Raw genomic sequence first — 26,481 nt, 5'->3', positions numbered from 1 at the left:
CTCATTGTGTTAGCTAGGGCTTATCTGAAATCCTTCCTGTCCCCCACCCTGCAGGAACCAGATGGCTCTTTTGTCCTAGCACCCCCGAAGGGCTTATTCAAACAGCTCTTTATCGTTTACAGCCAGCTGTTGAGTGGCCCGACCCTCAACCTTTTGTGAGGGGTCTTGCGTTAGTAAATAACCCTATCTATTTTAGTGAGAGGGCAGAGTAATTTAATCACCAGAAGAATGTATTTGGTTTACTGACTAGTGCAGCTGTTTTCTGATCAAAGCTTAATCTTATGACCTTTTCTATTAGGAATAAAAGATTCAATACAGTTTAGGATTTATGTTCTATCAAATAATACTACAATTCCTTAGCCGTTTACACATTCTGAAGCTAAAAGACACGATTTTGCGAGCGCCCATTGGTGAAGATGCATTAGCTGCAGACGCAGCGAGGAATGCAGACTGTTACGCCCAATTAGTGAATGCGCTAGACGATAAGAGCCTTTCATTGATAAGACATGATGCGGCCGATGATGGGAGGAAAGCCCTGCAATTATTGAGGGAGCATTATTCGGGAAAAAGCAAGCCCAGGATTCTAAACCTGTACACATCATTGACCACCATACAAATGGAAGACAATGAGACTGTGACTGATTACATGATAAGGGCTGAGAATATAATTTCAGCTCTTCGTGATGCAGGAGAGAACATGAGTGATGGGCTGCTTGTAGCCACTATTCTGAATGGATTACCAGACTCATTTAGGCCACTAGCTGTCCATGTAACACAGAATGAGGACAATGTTACATTCAAAGACTTCAAGAGAAGACTGAGAGTCTATGAAGAGTCTGAGAAAATGAGGACAACTGGCACTGCATATACGGACAGTGTGATGAAGACTAGCACAAGGCAAAGCAAACAAGGCACCAAGACATATAGGAAGGATGGGGAAGCCACTCTGACATGTTACAGGTGTGGAGAAAGAGGACACCCCCGAAACAGGTGCACCCGAAAAGTGTGGTGCAGTCACTGCAAGAGCAACACACACACAGAGTCCCTGTGCAGGAAAAAGGGAAAAGAAGGAGCAAGAAAAGTCGCAGAGGTGGACACCGACGACGACGATCAATGCTTCATGGCCAAGCATGCAAACAACGAGAGGCCATCAGCCAACGTGAAGAAAAAGGGGATCATGGTGGACGCCAGAGCGACATCCCACATCGTGAATGATATTGCCAAGTTCAAGAGCTTTGACAACACATTCCAGCCTGACACCCACTCAATGGAGCTGGCAGATGGGACCAAGTGCAGCGGGTTGGCACAACGCAGAGGAACGGCGCTGATCTACCTACTAGACAACGAGGGACGGCAACAAAGAGCACAGCTACAGGATGCACTGTATATGCCGACGTATCCAAATGACATCTTCTCAGTGGCAAGAGCAACCAATGCAGGAGCAACGGTGACTTTCAAAAAGGGGGACAGCCACATGATCGCCAAGAAGGGCAACAGGTTTGACCTCCATGAAAGTGGTAATCTGTTTTATTTGCCAACTGTTCAGAAAAAATTTGATACATGCAATATATGTCATGACATGCAAACTTGGCATGAAATATTGGGTCATTGCAATTATGAGGATGTACAAAAGTTACTGGGTGTGGTAAAAGGTATGGAGATAAGAGGCAGTGCAGTCAGGCCAGCACAGCTGTGTGAAATATGTACAAAAGGTAAATTCACCCAGACACGGAATAGGGAGCCGGACAGAAAGGCTACAGAACCTTTACAGATGGTCCACACTGATTTAGCCGGTCCCATGAGAACCCCAAGCTTAGAAGGTCATAAGTATGCACAGTCTTTTACAGACGACTACTCAGGTGCCATGACTGTGTATTTTCTCAAATCCAAAAGTGATGCAGTACACGCCACAGAGAGGTACTTGGCAGACTCAGCCCCTTATGGAAAAGTTAAATGTTTACGATCTGATAATGGAGGTGAATTTACAAGCAAGGAATTCAAAGCACTGTTAACCAAAAATAGGATTAAGCATGAGACATCTGCGCCCTATTCACCTCACCAAAATGGCACAGCAGAGAGAGGTTGGCGAACCCTCTATGAAATGGGCAGGTGTATGCTGTTAGACAGTAAGTTGCCAGACAAGCTGTGGAGTTATGCTGTACAGACGGCAGCCTATGTGAGAAACAGGTGCTACGGTAGACGCACAAAGAAGACACCATATGAGATGCTCACAGGCAAGAAACCAAACATGTCCAAACTTCAGAAATTCGGATCTGTATGTTTTGCCTACACACAAGAGAAAGGGAAGTTAGATCCCAGATGTGAGCAGGGTCTTTTTATTGGCTATGACAAAAACAGCCCAGCTTATCTTGTGTACTATCCAGACACAGAGAAGGTCAGAAAACACAGGTTAGTGAAGTTCACAAATGAGACAGCCAAAGAAAAAGAAACACAGACACATGGATCACACATTGAATATCAGGACAGAGATGCACAGTTACACCCCAGGATCCTTGAAAATGAGGGAAATGATGCTGAAGAAATGGAAAATGCATCAGGTCAAAGTGTTCAAAGTGATGTTTCTGTGGCTAAATGTGAACAGCCTAGCACTGAGTGTCAGGGTAGAAGGTACCCACCTAGAGTTAGGAGCAAGCCAGTGTACCTTCAGGATTATGTGACTGAGGATACAGCAGACAGACTGGTAACATGTGTAGACTCTTGTTATAGAGCAGTTTGTGACATACCACAAAATTACCAGGATGCCATAAGCTCAACCAAGTCACATCTGTGGGTATGAATGAATGAATGAAAACTTTATTAACAGATTGCAGAATGTGTACAGTACAGTACAGCTCAATACATACAATTGTTAAGGGGATGCAGACCAGAGAAAGACTTTCGTCTTGTTTACATCAGGGTCCCCCATTTTCAATTCATCGTAAAAGAGGTAGACGCAATGAATGATGAAATACAGTCACTGAAAGAGAATGACACATTCAAGATCACCCAGTTGCCACCAGGCAAAAAGGCAGTGGGGACGAGGTGGGTCTATGCTCTCAAGAGTGATACTGATGGATCAGACAAATGTAAAGCAAGATTTGTGGCAAAAGGTTACAGCCAAAAGCAATGTATTGACTACGAGGAAACATTCTCACCTACAGTTGACATGACAACGGTTAGAGTGGTCATGCAAAAGGCAGTGCAGGAAGATTTATTTTTACATCAATTGGATGTCAAAACTGCATACCTGCATGCACCAATTGATCGTGAGGTCTATGTGGAACAACCTGAAGGTTATGAGATAGAGTCAGAAACAGGAGAAAAGCTAGTATGCAAATTACAGAAATCCCTATACGGTCTAAAGCAGTCAGGCAGAAACTGGAATGCTCTGTTACATGCATATCTCACTGAGAATGGTTTTGAACAAAATCCTGCTGATAACTGCCAATACACAAGGGAAAAACAAAATGAAAAAGTGATTCTAATTGTATTTGTTGATGATTTAATCATTGCTGGTAACAATGAGGAGGTTGTGAAAGGTGTCAAAATGATGCTTGCTGAGAGGTTTAAAATGAAGGATCTGGGAAAATTAAAACATTTTCTAGGGATAGATTTTAACCAGTCAGAGGGTCAAGTCACAATGTCACAACAGAGGTATGTGAACAAAATCCTCTCCAGATTTGGAATGCAAGAGTGTAGGTCCAGAGAGACCCCATGTGAATCAAAACTTGAATACACAGAAAATGCAGAAAATTTTGGAGACCCGAGGATGTATAGAGAGGCAGTGGGAAGTTTGATCTATTTGGCTACATGCACTAGACCAGATTTAAGTTTTGTAGTCGGTACACTTTCCCAGCATCTTTCTGAACCAAGTGAAGAGCATTGGAACACTGTAAAACATGTGTTCAGGTATCTTAAGGGTACAACAGACCGTGGCTTATGTTTTAAAAAGAATGATACAGGTGAACTAGGCCTAATAGTCCACAGTGATGCTGACTGGGCATCAGATGTTGTAGACAGACGTAGTACCACAGGGTACTGTGCCAGTCTAAGTGAGAGAAGCTCTCTCATTTCATGGAAGAGTAGAAGACAACCAACAGTTGCACTTTCTACCTGCGAGGCAGAATACATGGCCTTAGCATCAGCCATACAGGAGTGTATGTATTTGCAACAGCTACTCAAGGGTATTGATGGATGTCAGTATGCACAAACCAAGGTCTATGATGATAACCAAGGAGCTATTGCACTAGCCAGGAATCCTGTAAACAGGCAAAGATGTAAACATATTGATATAAAATATCACTTCATAAGAGAAACTGTGAATAGTGGGAGGATATGTTTGGAATATTGTCCTACTGACAACATGATTGCTGATGTGATGACAAAACCAGCCACTAAGCTACAACTGAAGAAGTTTGCTCAGTATTTGTTTGGCACTTAGTTAGACTTAGAGTGAAAGAAAAGCATGGATGTGCCAATATGTTTTTTTTTGTTGTTGTTTATTTTGTATTGAAGGGTAGGGCGTAGGGCGTTCCACATTGATGTGGCATAATTGTGAAACGTGTTTAGTCCCTAGTTTGAGCCGAATCTGGGTTTAACATGATTTGTGGAGCTCCCTCTGGTGTTGTGGTCGTGGTATTCACTGACCTTTGGGAAGTATTTTGACATGTACATGGGTTCAAGTTCAAGTTCAAGTTCTTTAATAGTTGTCATACAGAAGTACAGAATACTTTCATACAAAATGCTTTTTACTGTTACGCTCCAGAGACTGTGCTAGACAAGATAGTATCAAAGAGCAGAAATCCCTATACGGTCTAAAGCAGTCAGGCAGAAACTGGAATGCTCTGTTACATGCATATCTCACTGAGAATGGTTTTGAACAAAATCCTGCTGATAACTGCCAATACACAAGGGAAAAACAAAATGAAAAAGTGATTCTAATTGTATTTGTTGATGATTTAATCATTGCAAAGAGGGAGAATATATATATATATTTTTTTGTTTTGTACCACAATAAGCTAAGTTCGAGTGGGGGTGTTAAATATATTATTATTATGTGCGCCCTTGCTCATTTGTGTTCTACAGAGGGCGATGTAGTAAATCCAGTATGTGACGTCACTGACGTTTCCTGGCTCGCTGATAACAAACTATCATTACACATGGGCAAAACAGAGTCCATTCTCTTCGGTTCAAATAACAAACTCAGCAAGACCGACGGCTTCTCAGTTACAGTGGGTGACAATATTGTCACAAGGAAAGATGAAATTACCTACCTGGGTTCCATCCTAGAGGCTAATCTCTCCTGTGACAAAATGGCATCCAATGTAATAAAAAAAGTCAACCAACGAACTCGATTCTTGTACCGGATCTCCTCTCTGGTAAACAAGAATACCCTGAAGACTCTGGCAGGAGCACTCATTCAGGGGTACTACGACTATGCTTGCACCTCATGGTACCAAAGCACCTCAAAGGCGCTAAAAACAAAATTACAAACATCTCAAAACAAACTGGTCAGACTACTGCTTGACCTTACTCCTAGAACCCACCTCACCCCTGCCCACTTTGACAACCTAGGATGGCTTAGAGTAGATGACAGAGTACAGCAACTTGCAATGGGCCTGGTCTACAAGATACACTACACGACCAAGGTACCCATGTACATGGCAAAATACTTCCCAAAGGTCAGTGAATACCACGATCACAACACCAGAGGGAGCTCCACAAATCATGTTAAACCCAGATTCGGCTCAAATAAGGGACTAAACACGTTTCGCAATTATGCCACATCAATGTGGAACGCCCTACCCAAAGCTGTAAAGGAATGTGGATCACTACCCACTTTCAAAACCTCTCTCAAGAGACACCTACGGGAGACTGCAATGCAACACTGGCCCCTGTAAATATCCTAACCCAACCCCCTCCAATGTACAGTCATTTACCTAGTATGGTCTTGTCAATAGTCCAATGTACAATTTTGTTTGTTTGTACAGAGTCCCCCCCCCCCCCCCCCCTCAATGTACAGTTTTGCTTGTTTATACAATGTGCCCCCCCCCCCCCCCCCCCCCCACCCACCTCCAATGTAAATTACCCAGTATGGTTGTCAATATCCCAGTGTACCCAACCCCCCCCACCCAACCTCCTCCAATGTACAGTTTCTACGTCAAATGTATATACTCCCTTTTCTTGACTCCTTCTGTATCACAAACAGTACTGTATTTGCAAATCTGGTATGTCATAAATGTATAGATGTAGCAGTACTGACTATCTGTATGTCATGTATGTCATATATGTCCTGATGAATTGAAAATGGGGGACCCTGGTGTAAACAAGACGAAAGTCTTTCTCTGGTCTGCATCCCCTTAACAATTGTGTGTATTGAGCTGTACTGTATTGTACCCATTCTGCAATCTGTTAATAAAGTTTTCAATCAATCAATCAATCCTTTCCATTCCTGTTCCGGTCTATTATTTGTCAATGATTGGTGTTACTGTTGATATATATAGCGGCACTACGACCGCATCTCGCCCCGCCTGAGAAATAAATATGCCAGAGGCTAAAGATGATCAATGAGTCCATTGAGTTCTATTCAATCGCCACCGCAACGCACTCCGTTTAACACTCGGCAGCACTCTTCGGCTGGGATTAAAGAATAGGCTGCCCGCGTAGCTGCCTGTCGTTTTTCCACTCTGAGGTGTCCGTGTAGCTGCCTGATATTTTTAAGAGCCAGCTAGTCTTCTGCAAGTGACAGCGCCGCTCGCTTCTGTCCTTCAATGCTCGAGTTCTTCTTAACCTCACGCGAAGTTTCCGCGTGCGAGAGAGCTCGTGCATTGCGACTCTTTGCACGGCGTTAAGCGTCATCAATATTGGTCATATTTGTACTGTACTGTTATTTTTTAGTTTAATTTCTCGACATGGAGTGTCGTGTGTTGTCCATCCAGAGTCATGTTGTCAGGGGATACGTCGGGAACAAGTCGGCAACATTCCCATTGCAGGTAAGAAGAATCGTATGATCTATGCATATTATCACGGACTACATTATTACTTGGTTACACGATGAAATGGTTTATGATGAGAGGATTATTATGTGAGATTTGGGAACAGTGTATTTCCGGAATTGTCATAACATGTGCGGCTTCTTCTTGACTATAACAAGACCGAATTACATGCATGCGTTTGTGTCCTCGAGAAACCTCGTGTCTTCAATTATGCAATGATGACATTGCCCCTCCTACTGACCTTCCTGACGGCGACCCAGTAAACACACATTGTGAACTAGTGAACATGGATGGGCGTCCGTGTTTATTTCTTTTGGGGACTTTTCGGAAGGTCGACACTGCAAACATGCTTTTCTCAAAAGTAGAGCCACAACTAAGTAACAAGTCAACCAAAACACTATACTATGTACTATATACCTGTATGTCATGTATGTCCCTATGCCATAAATGTCATGATGGCATATGTTGTGTATGTCATAAATGTCACTATGAATTGAAAATGGGCAACCCTGATGTAAACAAGACAAACGTCTTTCTCTGGTCTGCACTCCTTAACATTTGTGATTGTGTGTATTGAGCTGTACTGTATTGTACCCATTCTGCAATCTGTTAAATAAAATGTTCATGCATTCATTCATTCATTCAACAAAACCTCTGCTACAGTAGACCGTATTGGTCTGTTTCAGCTGTTTTAGACATAGGTCAGTGGTTTGAACAGTTTCATAATTGCTTCTTTTCCCAGGTGCTGGGGTTTGAAGTGGACTCAATCAACTCGGTACAATTCTCCAATCACACAGGTTTGTAGAACAAATGTATGCAAGTCCCTTGTTATACAGTTGCTTATTACTATAGGCTATGAGAGCTGACTACTGCTGTCCAGTAGTATCTCACTTTATAAACCACTCAACCCTAGGTTTATTATTATTACTATCATTGCATTATACAGATATAACAAAATAACTTGAACTCGCTGACCCCTACGAAAGAATCTGCTGCGTATAATATGTAGCTAGCAGTGAGTTATGGAGTTAGAAGCTTGTGTTGTGTGACTTCACTCTCCCTCCTCTTGCTTATACCTTTCTCAAACTGGGGGAAACTCTTTGACCTAAGGGGGTAGTTAGTTGCCCATCCATCGTGAAACTAGCCACTGTCCCACTGTCCCAGAAGAATCGCTCCTTTGTACCTACTCTATTGAATCAGAACTATATGCAGACATTTGTTCAGAGCTGTTTCTTCAACTCTCAAACCATGTTGTACATTTTAATGGTCTTGATTATGTAAATAAATTATGTGTAATTTGAACCGGTAAAAACCACCTCATTCTTAACAGAAGATGCTCTTTCATGCAACACTGTATTAACAAACAAACTGTTTGTATCTGTAACAGTTTTGATAGTTTTAACAATACAACCTTTTGTAGTACTTTGATGTACATTTGTTTTTAGATTATCTTTAACCTCTGTCTCACAACTCCAAGTGAGCGGCCCTCAAGCCCCTGTTTCCCGTCATTAGTGTGGTGATGTGTGTGTGTGTACTGTATTATTTGTAATGCCATGCCATCTAATGCACTTTGATGTGTGTGTTGAGGAGTGACACATACATTATAATGTATCTTATCTATTTGCATACTTGCTCTAATGACAGCCCCTCTCTCTCTCACACACACACACACACACACACACACACACACACACACACACACACACACACACACACACACACATCCATGTTTCGGATGACCTCTAGAAACATGGATAACTTTCAAATTGAAGTAGCCAAAGCAAAGTATGGAGTTGAATTTGAATGTTACATGACATTGTGCTTAAACTTTTTGACATAATGCAAAGTAGAGCCAGGCTAGCCAAAATGCAGTGCTCTTTGGACTTTGCCTAGCTACCATTGATGATTGCAGATGGGGGTGTATGCATGCTATGCCAATGGAATGTCAAAGCTAATGTTCTTTGTAAAGAATATCTTTAGTAAGGATCCCTCATATTTGGTTACGGATGGAGGGAAAGAATCTGCAGAATCAGGAGTAAAGTATTACCGGTATCTCTTTTCTCTCTTTGCACACAACCGACCCTCTCTCTACATGCAGAGGCTCACAGCACTGTTAATTGATTTTTAAACAGAGCCATTCATTCTGCAGATTAGAATAAGCAACGGTTGCCATTTCAATCTTTAGCTTAACTAGATTAATGAACTCCCAACAGTTCAATCAGACAGCAACACGCTGGGTACCGTATTTCAATTTGAGGTGGATTAGGCCTGAAGCGTTTATTTAAATTTTTTATACTTAAACTTAAAATCAAACAATTTAAAGGAATACAAAGTGCTCTTCGTGTCGAGCAACACTAGTATTTCATTCTTCTTCATTAGACAACCCTTCATAGTGACATCAAAGCAAAAGTGTTTTGAATATGTATACACCCCTTCCAAATCCCCAATTCCCCCTCTGCTCTTGGGCTTAGGGCCTTCGGCCAAGAAAGGCTCCCATAAACTATGTGGGATGCCTGTGACCGGTTGTAAATTCCCCCCCTTCTCCACTACTCATTATTCAAACTAGAATGAGCTATTCAGGCTCTGTTAGCCACAGAGAACTGAATACAGAATGGAATGGTCACACACAACCAGTGATGGGAATAACGGCACTATAAGTAACTTCGTTACTAACGGCGTTCGTTTTTTCAGTAACAAGTAATCTAACGGATTACTCTTCCAATCTTAATAACGTCGTTACCGTTACTACAAAAAAATGCGGCGCGTTACTATGAATGAACCTGTTTCTTTCATCAGACATATCTCTGCGCCGAGAGGCAATAATAATGTTCTTCCTTGTTTAGTGGACAGTGCGCGAGCCAAGCATACATGCTGACGATTGGCTGAGGTTGAATACAATGTCATGGTAAGCCAATCAGAGGTGGAGGTGGGCGGGTGTCTAAAGCATCCAGAGTCTGACACACAGCGCGACAAGACAAGCGATCAGTCAGAGTGAGTCTGACACACAGCGCGACAAGACAAGCGATCAGTGATCAGTCAGCATGAGACCGCGGTCCGTGTAGTGTACGTTTTGAGCTCAAAAACGAATCCAACGAACAACACAATGTCAACATGAGACCGCGGGTCCATGAGCGTTTTGTGTTCACTCTTTGCAGCGCAGCCCAGGGCACTGAGTGGCTCTACTGCAGTGCTGACAGCCTTATCAACAGTGCTGCACTTCCTGGTTTAATAGCACAGGCTTCAGCTGCTCAGAGATATATCTCTGTATGTCATGCATGTCTTAAATGTCATGATTAGATTAGTTTAGATGATTCGATTCGATTCTTATATCTGTATGTTGTGTATGTCATTGATTGATTGATTGAAAAGTTTATTAACAGATTGCAGAATGGGTACAGTACAGTACAGCTCAATACATACAATTGTTAAGGGGATGCAGACCAGAGAAAGACTTTCGTCATAAATGTCATGAATTGAAAATGGGGGACCCTGATGTAAACAAGACGAAACTCTTTCTCTGGTCTGCATCCCCTTAACAATTGTGTGTATTGAGCCGTACTGTATTGTACCCATTCTGAAATCTGTTAATTAAAATGTTCAATCAATCAGTATATATTTGTTATTTATTTTTGGTATAGTGCTTAACAAGCATAATTTAATGTTGCCCAGTTGTGGCCTGTTGAGGGGCAATACATATCAAAAGTTCCAAAACATCTATTCTGTTTGTATTTGTATGATCCACTATATAAACATAGTAATTATAATATCTACATAGCCTACATGGCATTTGATTGGAGGCTAGTCTCACTTTGTCCCACAGCAACATTAAAATAGTTTAGATTTGTGTATGTTGTTTATGTAAAAAAAAATCTTGAAAGTAACGCAATAGTTACTTTCTGAAGTAACTAGTTACTTTTATAATTTGTAACTGAGTAAGTAATTTAGTTACTTTTTGGAAGAAGTAACTAGTAACTGTAACTAGTTACTTTTTTAAAGTAACTTGCCCAACACTGCACACAACACACACGCACACACATATTCCTCATATTCATACTCTGGGCTCCTGCTGAACCTAAACCTGAGCCGGTACTAGTGAGCTAACCTCCTGCAGTGAACCCTTAACTCATTCCCAGCCAACAACGTTTATATACGTGATTGGCCGACAACCGTTGAACGCCAACCACGTATATATATGTTATTTGGTCCGTTTTCCTTTTTTTCGATTTTAATCTATTCAATGTCACGGACCTGTATGTTGCCGTTAAAACTGGCATACTGGGATCCTGAGGGTGCAGTACCGGCCAGATCCTGCCAGGTGGCAGTATCGAGAGTGCAGTAAACCCTGTTCCAGACCCTGTGTTACACTCAAATGTCTCCGGGCGCTATATTTAGACGGAGCCGAGTGAATCGCTTCATCCGACCACTTCGAAACGCATCTGGCACACTCGATCCATAAATTGTGCCAAATTATGTCCGGGACCAGATGTACACCAATACTGGAAATCGCGATCAGACAATTAAAATATTCTTTTTGGAATACCCCCGACCAGAGGTAAGGACTATCTGACGTAAATTTCAACTTGATCCAACATTGTTTTCATATTGATCCAGCTGATCGGCTTCTGTAGTGTTCTCAACACGAATGCCGTTACTGGCCATCAAAGCATAAAAAAATTACCCCCCCCCCTTTCATGCATTCATGATGAAACATAATACCTATTATATACATTTGATTTGAAAATAGTAGCGTGTCCAGGCAAGAAACGCCAATGCTTATAGTAGAATACATGTAGCGCCCTATAACTCAGAGTTTCATGAATTATCCCGGATTATAGTCACCACAGGATAACGCGCGAACGTATGCATGAAAAAATTTATCTCTTTTTTGCATGTTCAACGGAAGAAAGTCGGTGTCAAATTACTATAGTATTGTCTCCATAGCTATAATATAGAATATAGATAGCTCTACAAACAAGGTGACGCACTCCTATCTTTAAAGCGTGGCATAGCTACAACGGGACCCGGCTAATCCCTGGCTCTGAATGAGTTAACAGAGGACACTGGTGGGAAAGTGAAGGGAGGAGTTGTGATTGGAGCTGAAAGCATATATTTTCTTATGTCTTCTCTCAAGGCCGAATAACACCAGCACATTTCTGACAGTAGATGAGTAGATTATTAGAGTATTGTTTAACACAAGTTGACTAACCTTCTTACTGTCTTCTACTATCATGCTCTCTTCCGAATGTACTATAATACTACTATGCACTCAACACTGCAGCACTCAAGTTTCAACACTCACAATTCTTTCAGCATTGTTACTCAGCTGAAAGAATTGTACCCTTCCCTGCTGTAGTCACTTTGGATAAAAGCATCAGAGTCCCACTGTTCAGCCTTCCCACAATATAGGCTAGGCTATATTATGGTAAATGGACTGCATTTATATAGCACTTTTATCCAAAGCGCTTTACAGCTTATGCCTCACATTCACCCATTCACTCACACATTCACACACCGACGGCGAAGGCGACCATGCAAGATGCCGACCTGCTCCTCGGGAGCAGTTAGGAGTTGAGTGTCTTGCTCAAGGACACTTTGACACGCTGCTGGGAGGAGCCGGAATCTAACCGGGGACCTTCTGATTACCAGATGACCCCCTGAGCCACTGTCGCCGCACATTATACTGTATATCAGGCCAGCTGTACCATTAGGAAGTCGATGCGTTAGCAGTCATGTTACATATGCTCTTGATTTAGATTTTTTTCTCAACCACAAATGTGCTCAACCCATGTGGCGAAAAACACATTCTTCAAATATTTTGGCACTTGAACCAAAGATTATATTCCTTTCCACTCTGCAGGTGGTTGGTCAAATACATCTAGAAAATAAGTCCCACTGTTATTCAAGCGTGTAGTAAGTTTTGTTATGTTTTCTTTTTCTTTTTTCAGTTCTAGGCGTATTTAGGTCACAGATCATACAGCGTTTTAACACAGAGTCCCACATGCATATCTCTTTGCTTGAATTCACAAACTCATCAAATCCTTACTCTAAATCAGGCTACTTTTAAAAAAACCGAGAATAAACACTGAACTAGGAAGAACAGCTTTTTCAAGCTTCGCACCTTGGGCATGGAATGGGCTACAGGACCACATCCACTTAGATACCCTGGTCTCTCTCTGCGAATTTAAATCTGTATTACATAACTTCCTACAAGAAGAATGTCGCTGCTTTCTGTAGTCGGGTCCCAACTGCAAAATTACTGTATTACCCTGTATTTGACTGTCGTACACTTTTACTATTATGTAGACTATTCTGTTTTGTGTTTTTGTGTTTACATGTGATGTATTGTATATTGTATACATGCACTTTTATTATGTTCTTGTGTGATGTATCGCACATTTGATTGCTGTCTGATATATTGCAAATGTTATTGCTGTCATCTTGGCCAGGTCTCCCTTGCAAAAGAGATCTTGTATCTCAATGGGACTTCCTGGTTATATAAAGGTTAAAAAAAAATAAAAAATAAAAAAAAAAGGTAAGTTTAGTTATGTTTTATTTTCTTTTTCTTTTTTCAGTTCTAGGCGTATTTAGGTCACAGATCATACAGCGTTTTAACACTGAGTCCCACATGCATATCTCTTTGCTTGAATTCACAAACTCATCAAATCCTTACTCTAAATCATGCTTAGGACCATTCGTGTCACTTTACATCATCCAACATTAATGTACTGTATTGTCCTTGTCTCAATCTGTTTCGACCTCTTACCTCTGACCTCTTGTATCTCCAGGTTATGCCCACTGGAAGGGGCAGGTGCTCACCGCAGAGGAGCTGAATGATCTCTACGAGGGCATCAAACTCAATAATGTCAACCACTATGACTACGTTCTCACAGGTGAGAGTGACACAGGTGTGCTCACGTAACCGGCCTACAATAGTGGATGTCAGGCATTGTTCACATACTTGCCTGCGTATTTTGCGTTTACCTGGAGGGTTGAAAACCGACCGACGCATAGAATTATATAGAAGAAGATTACGTAATTGAATCACAAACCAAAACTGAATGCTATAAGCAACTAAACGTACTTACTTACTTAGGCCCATCGCTCCCAATGGAGCATAGGCAGGCATTAAAGCGTTCAGTCTTGGGACGGATATCCGTCCATTTGATTTGGAGATTCCGTCATTTGATTCGGAGTCGTGACGGATTTTAACCTGAGCCAATCAGAGGCGTCAAATATAATTTTTTCCCCTACCGCGGCCGCACCAAACAGTCATTTGGCTCTGCGGCTCTGCAGATACCCCCTACTCCTTTCACCCGCCTCCGCTGTGCTCAGCACCAATGGGAAGCGGCCATTTTTCGTTTTGAGTTTCTGAAACTCCGCCATTGCTCTCTAGCTCTACTCGAGAGTAAACTTGACTCATCAACATGCGGCAACTTTTCCGAGACAGTAAGTTCATTTGACTTATTCTAGTCTAAAGAAACATATATATTACTATTGCTATTGATAAATCTAGGTAACGTGAATGCCACAAAACGAATGCCTTTTGTTAATCGGAACGTTATTTACGCGACAAGTTCAACCAGTGTGTTGTTGGTGTTGCGTGTGTGAGCTTGCGCCTCCGTGTATGATAAATGTGAATGTTGATAAATCTAGGTAACGTTAATGCCACAAAACGAATGCCTTTGTTAATCAGAACGTTATTTGCGTTATCAATTGTTTTTAAGCTCAATAAACGTCTTTCTACCATTTGTCCGGGAGATCTCTGGGTAACAGTACTGTATATTTGCATATCATATATGTCACAAATGTAACATTACTATCTATATACCTGTAGTATGTCATGTATGTCACTATGAATTGAAAATGGGGGACCCTGATGTAAACAAGACGAACGTCTTTCTCTGGTTTGCATCCCCTTAATAATTGTGTGTATTGAGCCGTACTGTACTGTACCCATTCTGCTATCTGTTAAATATTGATTGATTGTTATTAACAGATTGCAGAATGGGTACAATACAGTACAGCTCAATACACACAATTGTTAAGGGGATGCAGACCAGAGAGAGACTTTCGTCTTGTTTACATCAGGGTCCCCCATTTTCAATTCATCATAACATATGACACACATGACATACAGATAGACAATACTGCTACATCTATACATTTATGACATACCAGATTTACAAATACAGTAGCCTATTGTTTGTGATACAAAAATAGTCTAAAAAGAGTATATACATTTGACTAAGAAACTGTACATTGGAGGTGGGATGGGGGGGTTGTAACTGTACATTGGATTATTGACAACCTTACTTGGTCCCAAGAAGAGGGTCTCGTGTATTAAATAAAGTTTTCATTCATTCATTCACTCTGGATCTTGTAAATCCAGTAGCAATACACACAATTGTTAAGGGGATGCAGGCCAGAGAAAGGCGTTTGTCTTGTTTACATCATCAGGGTCCCCCATTTTCAATTCATAGTGACACTTATGACATACACAACATACATGACATCATGACATTTATGACATGCATGCCTTACAGGTATATAGTAATAGTACTGTTACATTTGTCACATATACGATATGCAAATATACAGTACTGTTACCCAGAGATCCTAACAGTAAATATATACATATGATGAGGAGGAGACTGTACATTAGGAGGGGGTGGGGGGTGGGTGGTAAAAAAGATATACAAACGGTGGGGAGGAGACTGTCCATTGTTGTTGTACCATAATTGCGAAACGTGTTTAGTCCCTTGTTTGTATGATAACAAGCCGTTTAGTTCATGGTTCAAAGTAATGGGAAAAGGGTGCTAGCTCGCCATCAATCAGAAGCTAGCCACAAGACTTGCATTCACGCTCTCCAGCACACAGCCTCCCTGCCTGGCACAACAACCACAACAGTAGGGTCTATAGTCACAGTCAGGACAGTAGGCTCTACAAGTAGGCTCCCTTAAAACGCTAACGCTATTTAAAAAAAAAAAAAAAAAAAAAAAAAAAAAAAAAAAAAAACAGTGGAGGTTAAAATAAGAATATGACTTGGCCAGAAAAAAAGTTCAGTCAGGAGAATTTTTTTTGCTTTAATCCCTGAGCATAGGCCATCTACGGCTTTTCTCCATCCAAGACGGCTTTGGGCTGTCCTTTCTGCCTCCCCCCAGCTAGTTCCTTGTCTCTTGAGCTCCGCCTCAGTGTCCCGCCTCCAGGTGTTCTTAGGCCGCCCTCTCTTCCGCTTCCCCTGGGGATTACAAGTCAGGGCCTGGCGTGTAGTACTGATAGCCAGTTTCCTCAAAGTGTGGCCTATCCATCCCCACTTTCGTCTCAGGATCTGCTTCTCCACTGGTTCCTGTCTTCCTTTCAGCCATAGTTCCTCATTCTTGATTTTGTTTGGCTACCGGATCCCAAAGATGTGTTTCAGACAGCTGTTTATAAATGTCTGTATCTTCTGCAATGTTCTTTTCGTCATTCTCCAAGTCTCTGAACCGTAGAGAAGGACGGATTTTACATTTGAATTGAAGAGCTGCACTTTGGTTGTCATGGCGATGTCCTTGGAGGACCAGATGTTCTTCAGAATGATGAAAGCTGCTCTGGCTTTGCCTACTCTGGCTGTGACGTTGCCGTCTGCAACTAAACAGAGACATCAAATTGGCAAATTACCTTGAACTTTAAAATAAATAAAAACACTTGTATATAAATATAGAGTTTGTGATCGTAGATTAGAAATAGAGAAAGGGAGACACTCTAAATCCTGGAAGCCAAGAGAACAAAGATTGTAATCATTGTGATCTGCAGGAGGTAGAGACAGAGGCACATTTCCTGCTATCCTCCAAAATATCACACAATTAGAACAGAATATTTGCCCAAATGTTATGAAATAATCACTACATTTAGCTTGATCGCTCAAGAACAAAAGCTATGAACAATCCTTAACCAAAGTTTGTGCTAGAATGCCACAATCTCGGAGAGAATAACTAATAATTAATTCATATTTCTGCCTTAATTATATTGTATGGATTAATTTATTTTATTCTTTGATTGTTGTTTTATTGTGTTCATTATATTTCTTATATTGTAGGTATTTTTTTCCTGTCATGCCAATAAAGCAACTTTGACTTTTATTATGTTGAGATCACGGCAGAAAAAGGTCTCTGATATACTTTAGCAGCTTTTATTATTATTATTATTATTATTATTTTTTTTTAAACATTGATCTTAACTGATCACTATGACTTTATTGCTTTTATCGTTATATATGCCTATAATTGTGTACAGCACTTTGAGCTACATGACATGTATGAAAGGTGCTTTATAAATACTTACTTACTTACTTACTTACTTTCCATGTGGAGTTTTGCGTTTATCCTGTCACATCCACACTGTTGACGCGCTTCATTGCATCTTGTATTTTATTTTTTGTAAATAAAACACACGATAAGATATACAAGCATTAATTGTCAGGGCACATCCAATGAGATCACCTTTTAGTTAGTTGTCTTATATAAGATATACCCATAATACCTGTTATCTAAAAAAAAAAACTACACACATATGCTCAGCTCGAACCCCCCCCTCCCGGACCCCACCTTGAGAAGTACCTCCACTATCCCTCGCACCTAACCAGACACTACCATTATAAGCTAGCTTTTATTCTCTCCACCACTTCTAACCACATTGACATTTTGGATTCATTGAGACCCAGAATTCTTGCTGTAGATATTTCATGGTAAATTACATCGAGATATGTAAGAAACCAAACTTTACGGCACATTTTTTCCGGTTGAAACCAGCGTGATGCGATCAGCTTTTTGGCTACTGTGATACCCGATAAAACCAATCTCTTTAGCTGTGGATTCACTGCAAACTCAAAAACATCATTCAACAGCAATACCGAGGGGTGTACAGGTATATTCCAAGATACGAGTTTTGATATTTGTTGGGTCACATCTTTCCAGAATGCCTTAACTGGTGAGCAGTCCCAATACATGTGCATAAATGTCCCTTCGTCCCCATTTGTACATTGGGTGCATTTGGAATCTTGTTTGAGCCCCATTCGGCACAGTCTTATAGGAGTCAAGTATGTCCTGTGAATATAGTTAAGATTGATTTGTTGATGATCCGGGTTCCTTGATGTAAGTCGGACATTTGCCCAGGCTCCTTGCCAATCAAAGTCATTTTCCAGGTCTGGTATATCCCTCCTCCAGACAGAGTCAAGTTGGAGGGTTTCATACGAGGACGTTAGTAATTGATGATAAAATTCTGAAACAAAACCTCTCGATGTCTCTCTTGAGTAGAAGAATTTGTGGTATCTGTGGTGTTCAATTGGTCTGTCTAATGGAACACCGTGAGACTTCAAACATAGCTCTAACTGTTTGTGAAAAAGCCATGTGGACTTGGTGAGATTAAATTCTTTGCGTATTTCTTTATCACTACAAAAACCCTGTTTGTTAAAAACATCCCCTAATGAGTGTATGCCTTGCTCTTCCCATATAGGGAATCTTATAGGTCGTTTTCCAATTAAGAGAGCATTGTTATTGAATAAGGGAGTATGATTGTGCCATTCTTGTGGGTTAGGATTTTTTTTTTGTGATTCACGCCATATCCGGATCGCATGAGTAATTATGGGGCCAAATTTTCGTTCACAGTGCTTGATTGGTAGTTTAGTGTATGCTATGTCCTTCAGTCTATGTGGGGCTACTATGTTTTCTTCTATTTTTCTCCAAGATGCTAATGCTTGGGAGTCAAACCATGTTGTCAATGGACTTAATGAGTATGCCTTAAAATATAGGAAAAAATCTGGAAATGCCATGCCACCATCTGCTTTATTTCTCTGTGCGGTGGATCTTTTTATACGTGGTGGTCTGTTATTCCAAATAAATTTGTATGTGGAGGAGTGTAATCTTTTCCAGTAACCCTCTGGAGGGGGTAACGGTAGCATTGAACAGAAGAAGTTGATTTTAGGTAGTACATCCATCTTAACTATTGATATCCGTGCTTGTACTGTGTTTTTAAGTTTTGCCCATCTATCAAGGTCGTCTTTGATTTTGTTTTGGATTTTTGTGTAGTTGTGCTTCACCGTTTGTCTTATGGTAGGGAATATTTCCACTCCCAAGCATCTGAAATGTTTTACCATCGGTATCTGTCCTGGGAGGGTTGTATCTTTTTTTGCAGGGGTGTTAAGTGGAAGGAAAGCCGACTTCGGCCAATTTATCTTAAATCCCGATAAATCACCAAAGTCCTCAATCAACTTGAGCAGATGAGGCAATGTGGTGTTGGGGTTGCTTCATTGCATCTTGTGGATGCGTAACGTTAATTTCTGAGGATGTGCACAAAGTATGCTCGAAAGGAACGCAGGATACTGTGCCCTCTTGCGAGCGTGTATTTTAAAAGCAAGTACAGGTATACATACAGGGTTCGCACAAGGTCCTTGAAGTGCTTAAAGTGCAAAAAAAGTCAAAGCCTGAAATTCCTTGAAAACAGAATTTTTTTTTATTCAAATCAACCATTTGCATTGAATGTTTTGTTCATCCATGATCAAATTGTTCTGAATCAAGAAATATTTTTTTTGTTCTGTCTCGCTGTCCTGTCTCGCTGCTCGCTTGCTCTAAGCTGGCAAGCAGGCCAAGACGATGCTTAAAAAAACAGCATTTTAAAAGTGAATTGTATCCTTCGAGTGACATCCTTGAAAATGAAAAATAGTGCTTGGAAAAGTACTTAAAAGTAGGGATGTCCGATATTATCGGCCTACCGATATTATCGGCCGATATCGGCATTCAAATGTGATATCGGTTGATATCGGGAATTAAGAGTTGGACAATATCGGTATATCGGTATCGGTAAAAAAGCCAATATCGAGCATCCCTACTTAAAAGTCCTTGAATTTCATTTGGCAATGTCTGTGGGAACCCTACTACAGTGTGCATCAGCAGTGTGCATCAGTCCACAACATGTGTGTTTGTGGAGCCTCACAAACGTGTGAAAAAAGCATACTGGTATTCTGTATAACAGCGCACAACATGAAAAAAATGCCCGAGATGCATATCATGTTTAGTTTAAAGAAATGTCTGCTGTCAGCCCAATACAATGGAGCTCCATGGGTCTTCTTTTGTGGCGAAAATAATTTCCAATTAAACTGTTTAGAACCGTTTGGGGGTCTGTGGGTTATGTTGAGTAACCGCATCATGATTTCTGAAAAGAGATGTTGCTGTTGAGGTTTTCAAATGTAATTTCTTGGCGCTTCGAGCACCACAAAAGAAGGCCCATTGAACTCCATTGTATTGGGCCGAAGGCAGACATCTCCACGGCGGGTAGGACTGACTCCTAATTACTATGTATACCATGTATACTATTAATCAATAGAATATACTGCCATTCTACTAGTATTATTATTCTACTCTATTATTATTACTATTATTATCTTTTTTTCCTGCCTGTATCCCCCTTGTCATGCTGCTATGACACCTGAATTTCCACAAGGGGATTAATATAGTCAAGTTAGACCGCGCTCACAAGTTCTCACACTGGGTGCTGCAATCCCATAAAGTTCAGTATATCAAAAAGCAGGGTAGCCGGACCAGCACTCACAGGTTCAATGTTTTTTAATGGCAGCCTGAATAAATAGCAGACATGTTTCGGACAATGTCCTTCTTCAGTGATATGGCTAGCTAATTAATTAAGGAACACTTGACTTGACATTTGATATCTCCAAACCATGGCAAATCACACAAACGATCTAGATGTATAGATAACACTCCAGGTAAGGGAAAGATATGTTGTTGTTGTTTTTGCCAATTATGTAAATTCCCTTCATGGTCATTGCACTGCCCCAGTGATGGTCTGGGGAGGCGCTTGTTTTCACCTGACGGCTATTGTTAGTGTGTCCCTGTCTTGTAACATTGTTAGTGTGTCCCTGTCTTATAACATTGTTAGTGTGTCCCTGTCTTGTAACATTGTCAGTGTGTCCCTGTCTTGTAACATTGTTAGTGTGGCCCTGTCTTGTAACATTGTTAGTGTGTCCCTGTCTTGTAACATTGTCAGTGTGTCCCTGTCTTGTAACATTGTTAGTGTGGCCCTGTCTTGTAACATTGTTAGTGTGGCCCTGTCTTGTAACATTGTTAGTGTGGCCCTGTCTTGTAACATTGTTAGTGTGGCCCTGTCTTGTAACATTGTTAGGGAAGACTGTCTAGACATGCAGGACAGAATGTGCTGACTCTAGTCTCCACTTACAGGAGAGAAAGGACGGGGTTAATCAGTGATGAAATGTAATGTTTGCTTCTAACTCCTTATTTTCACATTTTAAGTGCCCTTGTAGTTAGTAGAGGAGGAAACGTGTTTTGGTATCTTCAAGGGCTGTTTTCCCGAAGTGGAGAAAGTGGTCCAGAGGAGCAGAGGTTTTGTCTTCCGTTCCGTCTCATAAATATTCTCTTCCCCAAGGGTACAGCCGGGACACGTCCTTCCTGGAGATGGTGGTGGATATGGTTCAGGAGCTGAAGGCGGCCAATCCCAGCTTGGTGTATGGTGAGTCTGAGAGCTGCACCGGCTTCCCATTCCCACTTCAAGGTTCCTGACCTGGCATACCGTGCAGCGACGGGAATGACTCCCTCCTACCTCCGGTCAATGGTCTCTACTCTAATTACACACCCTCAAGACCCCTGCACTCTGCATCTTCTGGCCGCTTGAGACCAACTCCTATTGGGCTCCTGGGGGGGGGGGGGTCATCAAAGCGAAGCAAAGCAGGCTCTGTCCTCGCTCCACAATGGTGGAACGAACTTCCCACCAGTCAGGACAGCTGAACCCTGCCTCTTCAATCAATATCTGAAATTGAACTATTTTACTATTATGTACAGTACCTTTTTATCCTTCTATACTACTACCTATCATGCTAATATGTCTATGCACTCAGAGATATAACACTCAAGTTCGACACTATTTGACGAACAATGCTACTTACCCTTAGCTGCCAGATATGTACACCTCCTGTTGACTTTCTGTTCACAATTTGTAAGTCTCTTTTTTATTTTGTTTGCTAAATGTAAACGTAAGTAGAAACATTGCAGTTTCATGGGGTGGGTCAATGCAGAGGTTAATTTTGAGCATCCGTCTGTCAACTGTCAATCTTTTTTCCCCCTCAGTTTGTGATCCAGTTATGGGAGATCATGGTGCTATGGTGAGTGTCTTCTTTCTAACCCTTTCAGGTGTCTGTTTTTTGGAATTCTTTTTCTACCAGTCTATAGATTTCTTTGGTCTTTGGTTGTGACATCATCATATTCCTGTTGTGACATCATTAGAATATTCAGTTTCCAGAACTCTTAATCTCATAATTACCCACTATTTTTCCAAACAATGTTTGCTCATGAATGTACAACATGTGTTCCCCCCCCCCTAACACAGTATGTCCCAGAGACCCTGTTACCAGTGTACAGGGACAAGGTGGTACCGGTTGCTGACATCCTCACTCCCAACCAGTTTGAAGCAGAGTGAGTACCTCAGGCCCACACTCCTGCACAATCCATGGACAAAGAACTTTGTTTCAGATAGACCAGATACGGTTCTAAAACTACAAACCTAGTACAATTAAAGGGTAATTCTGGTATTTTTAAATCTGTACCCTATTTTCCCATCATTTGGGGTCTAAATGATTATTATTATATATATTTTTTGTGATAGTTAAATGAGAAAATAATCAGAAGATTACATTTGGGCCCAGTGACGTGTAATCCTACTATAATTCTTTATTGTGTCAATGCAAACCTTTTTGTCTCATTTCAAATGACTGCAAACACATTTATTTCACTTTATTTGTCGACATACAATTTTTTCCATTTGTGTCATACTGTGTCAATGTTGACTGTGAGGGAGGATGTGTATTTCCCTGTATATCACTCCATGGGTACACCAACTCTCTGTATTAGTGTGTGTAACTAACGTCTGTTCATATTTCTCACAGGTTGTTAACCGGGAGGAAGATGTGCACAGAGGAAGATGCTGTTGAGGTGCGTATCTGTGGAGTCAATGTGGGTTTGGTTTGAAAATGGAGGAAGCAACATTATCTGGTAAACAAGCCCACAACTGTAATTTCTTAGTCTTACCTTTTTAGAAACAGTTTTCATGATGGTCCCTTGAACGTTAAAGGTAGAATCTGTGATACTGTCAAACGGTGACCTCTAGGAAAAGGTGCCCCTCTTGGTATTGCACCTTGTTTAAATTTGGTCTGATGTGCTGGTTGGGGTTGAGCTGCAATGTTGATTATTTATTGACCACTAGCGAGCAGCATGGAGCCACTAGAAACAAACCCTTAATTTAACCCAAAACGAAAGCCTTGTCTTGTTGCTTGTTGCATTTTAAATACATAATCTTGTATTTTAGAGATTCGCTGAAAATGTTTTTAGTTTTTGACCATGGATTACAAAATTTCAACTACAATAAATACAACTTTCTCTTGGGCATTTCCTGGTTGTTAAACAAGGTGGGTAAATACTTCACCTACAAAAATAATACTGTTCTGACAGCACAGTATTTATATAATTAAGAGATTAACTGGGGGGGGGGGGGGGGTTGAATGCATAGGTTTATCAAATAAGTGGAGCTAAAGCACAAGCTGCCAACAAAGAAAATAAATGATGGAATAACAACAGACTTGCTGCTGGTAGCGCAGGTTGATCAAGTAGGACACCATGACTTGACAAGACCTTCTGATGGCAGGTGGTCATAAGACGTTGAAATATTAAAAAGTACTGTTAGAAAATATGATTAATATTATTGCAGCTTTAAGTGGTAATTTATAAAATTGTTATGCCTTTCCTGCTTACAAAGGGGGCGACAGTAGCTCAGGAGGTAGAGCAGTCGTCTGGTAATCCGGAGGTTCCCGGTTCGATTCCCGCTCCTGGGCAGCATGTCGAAGTGTCCTTGAGCAAGACACTTAACCCCTAATTGCTCCCAATGTGCAGGTTGGCACCTTGCATGGTTGCCTCCGCCATCGGTGTGTGAATCTGTGAGTGAATGGGTCAAAATGTGAGGAACGAATTGTAAAGCACTTTGGATGAAAGCGCTATATAAATGCAGCCGTTTACCATTTACAAAGTAGAGACCAATGTCCCTCATTATATTTGAATGGGATTTTTGGTGTACAGTGGACTCTATCAGTTGACTTGTGAGTATTATTATATATGAATCATCACCCTCCTCTCACTTTAAAGTACAGATGGGTGCAATTTCTTGACAAGTGTAGGTACACTTGAGTATTTTAATAGCTTTTTACAGTGGCCGCATTTCTTTACATCACATCCTGAAGAGGAGCTGGGTATCCAGTATGGATTGTGCTGCGAAAGGCTCTACCCTTCTACAACATCACCAATGAGTAGGAAATAGGGCTAGAGGTCCAAAATTAGGAACTTGCCCTTTAAAGTGTAAAGACCCCACCCTTTCGGTCTGGCTTCGCCAACTATAGTATTTAGAAAAATGTACACAGTGGGACAAGTGGGTTTCATTTATATCTTTAGCAAAAAGGCAAACTTATTCAAAAGAATCAACATATTAATTCAAGAGGCTATATCATGATTTCATTCTGGGAAATAAGCCCAGACCGGTTTGTAAAGTAATGTGTTATGAATAACGTGGCAGGTTTTCATAACCGAACGGCGACAGACGGCCAGAGGAAGACAAATAAAGAAAATCCCATGTGTGTGATTAGTAAAGCGCTCCAGCGAAACACAATTACTGCAGACTTGCATGTTGGTTGTCCCTGTAACAAGAAACTTGACAGATATATAATGAAGAAATCCTGTGCAGGCTCTGTCACACATCTGTCTCATACACGTTTGAAATGAGGAGCGAAACAACAGTCGGCAGCACACCGTCCTTCCATGAGTCCATCCACCAATTGCTCGCTGGGGGAGGCAACTATTTTCTCTACTTGAGGCTGCAGTCTCTGGCCCCACTCTGATCATGATGTTACAGTACCTCCAAAAAGGTACTCCCATCATGTCACATTTGGGGTGCGGACAGAGTTTGCAGCAGGGTGCAAATTTTAAAACGCTAGATGGCAGCACAAGGATGCTTCTGCCTGCATTTTCAGCTGTGTGATGTCCCAGAAATGTTGAAACAATGACAAGGATTAATAGGTTTCGCTATACAGAAGGCATATAATAATAAAAGAAATTCAGCTCAAAAACACAATCTAGTGTTTAATGAGACTCTTTATTGCGATGTATGTGATGATTAGGAAGACGATGACCGTGTTCTGTTCTCCAGGTGATGGACCTGCTTCATCAGATGGGACCAGAGACGGTGGTCCTCACCAGCACAGACCTCCCTTCTAAACGTGGAGACCAGTTCCTGGTGGCCCTCGGGAGTCAGAAGATAGGTAGGCTATGGGAGTGCAGGAGGTCTATTGGCCGGAGCCGCCGGACTATGTCTTCAGGACATGGTAGTGATAATGCATGTACAGTAGGCAGAGCCATTATCCAACAGGGATACCACCATACAGTTTAAACCGACATTCTGAAACCTGTTTCACGTTGGGCGGGCGTGGGTGCGTTCCAACCTTCACTACAGCCGCACTGGGGACTCTCACTCGTATAATTTGAAGCAAGTCCTTCTTGAAATTTACTCATTGCTACAATATTTCTGATTATTACTTGTGCTAAACTTAGTGGTAGTACCATAGACTTTACTACATGAATACACAATGTGGGTTTTAGGGGGGTGAGGTTGTAGTGTCAGCGCAGACAATGGGATGGGTTTTGCGGTCTCAAAGTTATGGGGGGTACTTTTATCACACCTTACTTAATTCACAACACTATTGTAACATGGTTAAATAGGGGTAATAAGATATTCCTTTATTGGGAATTACGGGCATCATAGCAGCATGGGGCAGGGGAGGGGAGGTACAGGTATGGGCAGGGTAATAGTAGACATAAATATAGGCAAATTAATTTGATCTGAATACAATAATGAGAATAAACCAGTGTAAACAATATAATTAACTGAATATAAAAATAAATAAAAAATAAACAGTATAAACAAAGGTGTAGGTGAGGGTCTGTATGCCCTATCGGTTATATTTAGGGATGTCCGATATTATCGGCCTACCGATATTGGCACAAAAATGTGATATCGGAAAATATCTATCGGTTTAAATAATTTTTTTTACATTTATTTAACCTTTATTTACCCAGGCAAGCAAGTAAGAACAAATTATTATTTTATATATTGTCAAAGTATGCATAATGTTGTGTTAATTACACGACAAGAGATATGTAATGTTAATTACCTGAAATTATTCCCTTTTTGGGGGGGGGAAACCCTGCATATATCGGTATCGGTTGATATCGGTATCGGAAATTAAGAGTTGGACTATATTGGTATCGGTAAAAAAAGCCAATATCGAGCATCCCTAGTTATATTATATGTTACAATAAATATAGGCAATAAAGAATTATCTGAATATATACTATGAGTACAATTAAAAGTAAACAGTATAGGGAGGTGT

At 41.0% G+C, this 26,481-nt stretch overlaps 1 protein-coding gene across 1 annotated transcript in view; it reads left to right on the top strand.

Annotated features, from left to right (window-relative positions):
* Window positions 1-6,733: 6,733 nt before the first annotated feature.
* Window positions 6,734-26,481, top strand: part of LOC311229160 (pyridoxal kinase-like) — a 61,075-nt gene continuing 41,327 nt past the window's right edge. Inside the window, exons 1-8 of the mRNA XM_084315214.1 lie at window positions 6,734-6,992; window positions 7,738-7,792; window positions 13,781-13,885; window positions 21,426-21,509; window positions 22,124-22,158; window positions 22,383-22,468; window positions 22,939-22,984; window positions 25,242-25,353. Of these exons, the coding sequence (XP_084171340.1) occupies window positions 6,912-6,992; window positions 7,738-7,792; window positions 13,781-13,885; window positions 21,426-21,509; window positions 22,124-22,158; window positions 22,383-22,468; window positions 22,939-22,984; window positions 25,242-25,353 (604 nt within the window). The 5' untranslated portion in view covers window positions 6,734-6,911. The remainder of the gene's footprint in view (window positions 6,993-7,737; window positions 7,793-13,780; window positions 13,886-21,425; window positions 21,510-22,123; window positions 22,159-22,382; window positions 22,469-22,938; window positions 22,985-25,241; window positions 25,354-26,481) is intronic.

Source organism: Notolepis coatsorum, assembly GCF_963971535.1.
Source record: "Notolepis coatsorum genome assembly, chromosome: 5".
NCBI classification, from domain to species: domain Eukaryota; kingdom Metazoa; phylum Chordata; class Actinopteri; order Aulopiformes; family Paralepididae; genus Notolepis; species Notolepis coatsorum.
The sequence above is the reverse complement of the archived record's forward strand: the minus strand, read 5'-3'. Positions and strand labels throughout refer to the sequence as shown.